Raw genomic sequence first — 6008 nt, 5'->3', positions numbered from 1 at the left:
AATGTGGAAGGGTTATCTTTCATTGAGCCAAGGCACATATTTTACATGAGAAAAACCTCAAGAGTATAACACACACACACAAAAGAAATCCAAGTGGAAACACAGGTCAATAGTACCTATCGTCATGAAAGAGCATGAATTTGTTCTCCTTGTCACTATACATCAATGGCAAAGATATTAGATGGATGACAGAGATTTCTTTTTGGGTCGTAAATAATTGTAATGAAGTTATTCTACACCATTTAAATGTATTCACTTTTTGGACATCCTTCTGCATTTCTCGAGTAATCCTCCAACTTATTCATAGAACAAAAATTCACACTTTGCAGACTTCATATATGAGCTACGAGGTACCTATATATATATATATATCTATATTGATATAGATATATTTAGAACCAATCACCATCAGTTGGGTGATTGGTTCAATTTGTTAATTAATGGGCTGCTGTCTCGAAATTTTGAGCTTGTCTTGAGGTAGAATGGAAGAAATTAATTAAATGGCACTGCCTTAACCCAAAAGACGCTAACCCACCAGGCATCTGAAGGACAGATGGCCAGCCCAGCCCTGGCAGTCACGGTCCGCGTGTAAAAATGATCAGCGCAAAATCTGCATCAATACGATTGACAAATCTGTGATACAGTGAAACTGCCAACAAATAAAACAACACCAACCCAGTGGCACGTGTAATTTGGATTTTTCCATTGGATGGCTGTAAAGTGCTTTCTATTCAGTGAGCAGCAGATGACAGCAAAGACAAAGTAATCAAACTGTCCCATTTCCTCGTCTTCGTTCAGTGATCCCCAACCTTTATTGAAACGTCCATATTTTACATTCACGGGTTAATTCTGCCATTCAGTGGAAAAAGATGACATTTGCTTTTGTTTGTTTTGACATGTCACTGGCATAGGTACATGGACGAAGTCGCTATTTTTTGGAGTAACGAACTAATCCTCGGGCCAAAACAATGACCGAACCAACGCGAGGCAGCTTCCGTCACCACTGCGTCAGCACGCCCACGAGCTCTTGACGAAGGAGGGAGGGAGGGAGGATGACGAGATGAGGGAAGGGGGGCGCGGGTGGGCTGTGGGACACACACACACGCACACGCTAACACGCACACGCGCGCACACATTCCGAGGAGAGCGGCAGAGCAGCGTGGAGAGAGCAAACAACAACCTTCTTCATCCTGCTTTCAGTTATCGACTTCCATCTTCATTCAGTGGAATCCAAGCTCCCCCCACGTCTGCTTCCAAGGGGAAGGAAAAAAAACACCCCAACCAAAACAAAGGATTTCAGCACCTCGGAGAGCGACCATGGCACCAATGACGCTGGATGACGCAGCCCAGCCTGGTGAGTTTGCTTCCTTTTGAACCTTTTGCCACACCCGACTACCGTTTAACACTTTGAGTGTCAAAATGGCAGCGACGTTGGAGTGTTTTGTTTGACGACTCGATAGATCGGTCGCGCATACACCATGCGAGCTTGATTGTGTTTTTCATTTGTCGAGCTGAAATCGATGAAGTCAAGCAGACGACACAGCTGGCGTGCTGAAACATCTCACTCCTGGCCACCGAATCCATTTTTGTTGGCCTTTCATTGTGCGTTCTACGCATTAGGGCGGGGCAGCTAATCAACAAACGTTCAAAGCAGCCCAGTCTCCAGATATAGGAAAGTCATCTGGACATGGCCCAGAATTACATCTTTGCATTAGTTTGTCAATTCTGTTCAGCCGCTATGTCTTTCCTTTGCTGGCTGGCGAAATATGTATACCCCCCCTGCAAAAATGGAGCCATCAAGATCGAGAGGGCCTCGCCATCCTTCTGTTGAGTCACGCCAACGGAGAAGAAGCTCTCCAGTCGCACGTTAACGCATGGAAAAATGGCATTCAATCTGAAAAATGATGGCTTGAAGAGAAGCTCCATTTGATTGACTCATCCTTAGCTGGAACAATGGCACTCATTAATCCCCATTGTGTGTTACATAACACACTGCTTTTTGTTTTTGTCCTGCTTCCGTCTTTAAAAACATCTGTCCAAAAACATGAACGTTGATGTCTTTAGTTGTAGCAGGATTAGTGACTGACAATTGAAACCGAGAGCTGTAATAAACGGGCCCCCTTTTCGGGGCAAATCCCTGTTGCCTTGCCCATCTGTCCAACTGAAAGCTGGATGCGAATTGGTCCTCATTTGGTTGGAAATTCCAAGTGAGAGGTTTTTCAAAACACGAGCCCTGGAGTTCCTCTAAAATGGCTGCTTCAAACCGAAATGGCCGGCTTCCTGATCACTTTCAGGCATCGGTGAATCGTGTCGATACTTTTGCTGGAATGGATAAGAACATTAATCGACATTTGATATAGTTCATCATTTCAACGGCTTTAAAAACATGGGCATCAAGTAGATGGAATAATCCATTGCACAAGAAGCGAAGAGTGAGCCGCACAATCACAACGAAACTCAGTTTTGTTTTGTTTTTTGTCAATATGAATATGTATGGTCTCGGAAATATCTACACATCAATGATATTGATTATATTGGTATGTGTGCGGGAGTCGCCAACTATAATTTGCGTCGATTGTCTAGTTCAGTCACATTCAGTTGCGTCGCTCGATGTTCCGTTCAGCTCGACGCCGTTTCTCATCGCCTTCCTTGTATCGCTCTCCAGTGGCGGTCCCAGCAGGTGTCGCGGTGGTGAGCGTCTTCGGCCTGATCTTCACCGCGTCAGCCTTTGCGTGGATCTGCTGCCAGCGCAAAAACACCAAAGGCCAGAAGACGCCCCCGTACAAGTTTGTCCACATGCTCAAAGGTGTGGACATCTATCCGGAGAGCCTCAGCGGCAAGAAGAAGTTTGCCTCCACCCCTGGCATGACGACGAATGAAGTCAGTAAAACGGACGTGAATGGCAACTGCCACAACGCCATGACGCCCATGGCCAGTACCAAGCTGGCGTCGAGTCCCATCGGCTCCAGACCGGCGCTGCATCTGGACTTCGAGCAACGAGACCTCAATGGCAACTTCCCTAGCAAAGCCATTCATCACCAAAAGGTACGCAGCTCGCCTGACTTGGAGCTGCCCTCGCCACACGCCGGCTTCGCCCAGCCCGGCGTGATTGAGCGGCGGGAACTACCCTCACCTTCAAGCGCCATCTCCAGCCAGGCCCCGACCCCGGCTGTGGACGAGAGACAAGGGAGGCTCGGCACCCTCCACTTTGCTCTGGAGTACCAACCGGAGAAGAAGGCCTTCATTGTCCACATTCAGGTGAGCCAAATCAGCTGATCGGGTTTTTGTTGGAGATACCAAAGTATATGCGGAAGCTCAGAGGGTGACGAGGGCTCTTTCCGTCTCGAGCCTTCAAAATAACCTCATCTGACAAACCCCTGTGCATTCTTAAACCCCGTTTTTATTCATTGGTGTTCCACAAAGCACGAGACTTGAGCCCTTATTTTTGTTTCTTATTTGTTGTGATTGTTTTTTTAAGAGTTTCACAAACCTCTGAGTTTTTGATTTGACTCCAGGAAGCCCATGGCTTGAGCCCAACTGATGAGCAGTCCTTGACCTCGGACCCCTACATCAAGCTCACCCTCTTACCGGAGAAGAAGCACCGAGTGAAGACCCGAGTGCTGAGGAAGACTCTGGACCCGACCTTTGACGAAACCTTCAGCTTTTATGGGATCCCGCTGCCCAGAGTGTCGGAACTGTCTCTCCAGTTCATGGTGCTCAGTTTTGATAGATTCTCCCGTGATGAGATCATTGGGGAGACCCTCGTGCCGCTTTCGGGTATCGACCTGTCCGAGGGCCGTGTGCTGATGAGCAGGGAGATTATCAAAAGGAACGTCAAGGTAAGGAGTGGAGAGTCAAAATGTGACATTTCACTCTGTGATCTTACCGTACGTTTGTATCGTCCCAGAGGTCATCAGGCCGAGGCGAGCTGCTGCTGTCCTTGTGTTACCAGTCCACCACCAACACGCTGACCGTGGTGGTCCTCAAGGCCCGCCACCTGCCCAAGAATGACAACAACGGACCCTCGGGTACAGTAGCTGCAATTTTGTCCTACTGATACGTGTAAATGTGGTTCGCGCCACTTTCTGCTGAGTCACGTTATACGTTTCAACGGTTTTCTCTCCTGCTCCTTCCATAGATTCGTACGTCAAAGTCAACCTGTATCATGGGAAGAAGCGGGTGTGCAAGAAGAAGACCCACGTGAAGAAGTGTGCTCCCAACCCCGTCTTCAACGAGCTCTTCACCTTCGACCTGCCCTCCGACGAAGGCTTGAGAGACACCAGCGTGGAGCTGTTCCTGATGGACTCGGACACGGGCAACTCCCGCTGCCGGAAACCGGTCCTCGGACGCCTGCTGATGGGCACGACGGCGGCGGGCACGGCCGGCGAGCACTGGCGGGAGATCTGTGAGCACCCGCGCCGCCAAATCGCCAAGTGGCACGCCATGTCTGAGGATTAAGATGGCAGGATGCGTGCTGGAGGTCTCATCTGGTTCAATCGATAGAGCGACTGAATGATGAAAGCACCATTTAGCATCCGGCTAGCCATTTGGACGGTTGGAGAGGGGGCATGATGTCATCAGTCAATCAATCATTTAATCATTCGCTCATCTTGGAAGTTACAGTGGTACCTTGGCTTGCGAGTACCCTAACGTAAGTAGTTTTTCAACTTACAAGGCATCGCTTATTATTTTTTTTTGCATTCTGTTGTTAGCCAAAACCAGAACTATAGATACACTCTACTGCCAAAAGTGTCTGCCTGAACTCGCATATTGTTGCTGTCAGGCGGAATCCTCACAGCTCCAAAATTCCTACTTTTAAGGAAATGTTTGAAAAAAACAAACAAAAAACAACTGTGGTTCATCAGCATCCTGAACTCTTTTAAATGTCTTCAAGCTTTGAGTGATGCCGTAAATAAAGCTGACCAAGTAGTTTAATAGGTGAAAATGAATCTGGACATTTCTTTGTACCTTCGTGGTTGGCTTTTGAACTGAAGCATTTCAGCTATCGTTTCTTTTTTTATCAAAGCAGACTTACTCAAATGTATCCGACCGAGCTATTGTTACTCGTTACCGGCTTAAAAATAAATAAAAAAACATCCTGACTTTCAATCTTGAGGCGACATAAAGTTACGCGGCTCCCTCAGAGTGGGGGAAGAGGCAGAGTTTTACAACACTTCTCAGAGAATTCAAGCCTTCAAAACACATCATCAATTTATACTCAGACTGTTTTGTAATTCCATTGGTTGATAATGCTTTAAAAAAACAGACAACATGGAGACAAAAAAGGAAATTGACCATATTTGGGCATAATAATAATTATAATAATAATGATAAAAATAATTGTAAAAAAGTTGGCGATATATAAGTGTATCGCTAAGTAAGGCTTTGACCTTATTTAACGATCCACTTACCCAACGTCACTTGGTTGCATCATTCAGGTTGTCATGGTAACCATGTGCTCAAACATTATATTTCTTCCTCTTTCAATGGAGTTTTGCCTTTTGATGAAAAGCTGGACAAAAATCTGTAAAAAAGAAATTCATTAGATTGGACAAATGGTCATCGGTTTGGTTCCTCAGCTTTTTTTTTTTTTTTTTTTTTACACTCCTCTAGGTGGACTTGTGGAACATGTTTTGAAAGTGCTATTTCACATAAAGCCTAAATTAGGTAGTGTATAAGAATGTTTGCGCACGTGCCTGTGTGCGTTTGTGTGTGCACATTACAACGTTTACTGTCTATGTTTTGTCCCCTTGACTGTGAGCACAAAGACAGCTGAAATGAAATGTAAAATGTAAGTACCCTCCAATTAAACCGATCATATTATGTCAAAGTAAAGCTTTGATCTTTATTCGTCTGCTCTGCTGCACTCATTTGGTATTGTACAAACCGTCTATCCTAGACAGGTGTTCTTTGAGATACAAGTTGAAATCATTCCACAGCCGTGTTCTCATCTCAAATCATTTTTACACCTAGAAATACAGTAAATGGAAATTAATTATGGCAATTCA

The 6008-nt window shown here is 45.7% G+C and overlaps 1 protein-coding gene across 1 annotated transcript; it reads left to right on the top strand.

The window, feature by feature from the left end:
* The first annotated feature begins 1106 nt into the window (after positions 1–1106).
* Positions 1107–5835, top strand: syt4 (synaptotagmin IV). Its single transcript, XM_086105149.1, has 5 exons — positions 1107–1354; positions 2666–3258; positions 3516–3839; positions 3908–4028; positions 4139–5835. The coding sequence occupies exons 1-5, from the start codon at positions 1318–1320 to the stop codon at positions 4456–4458; spliced, it is 1395 nt and encodes a 464-aa protein (XP_085961275.1). The 5' UTR covers positions 1107–1317; the 3' UTR covers positions 4459–5835.
* The last annotated feature ends 173 nt before the right edge of the window (positions 5836–6008 follow it).

This window comes from Hippocampus guttulatus, chromosome 2 (genome assembly GCF_054856545.1).
Source record: "Hippocampus guttulatus isolate MCC_2025c chromosome 2, RoL_Hgut_1.0, whole genome shotgun sequence".
Lineage (NCBI taxonomy): Eukaryota > Metazoa > Chordata > Actinopteri > Syngnathiformes > Syngnathidae > Hippocampus > Hippocampus guttulatus.
This window is presented reverse-complemented; position numbering and strand designations above follow the sequence as displayed.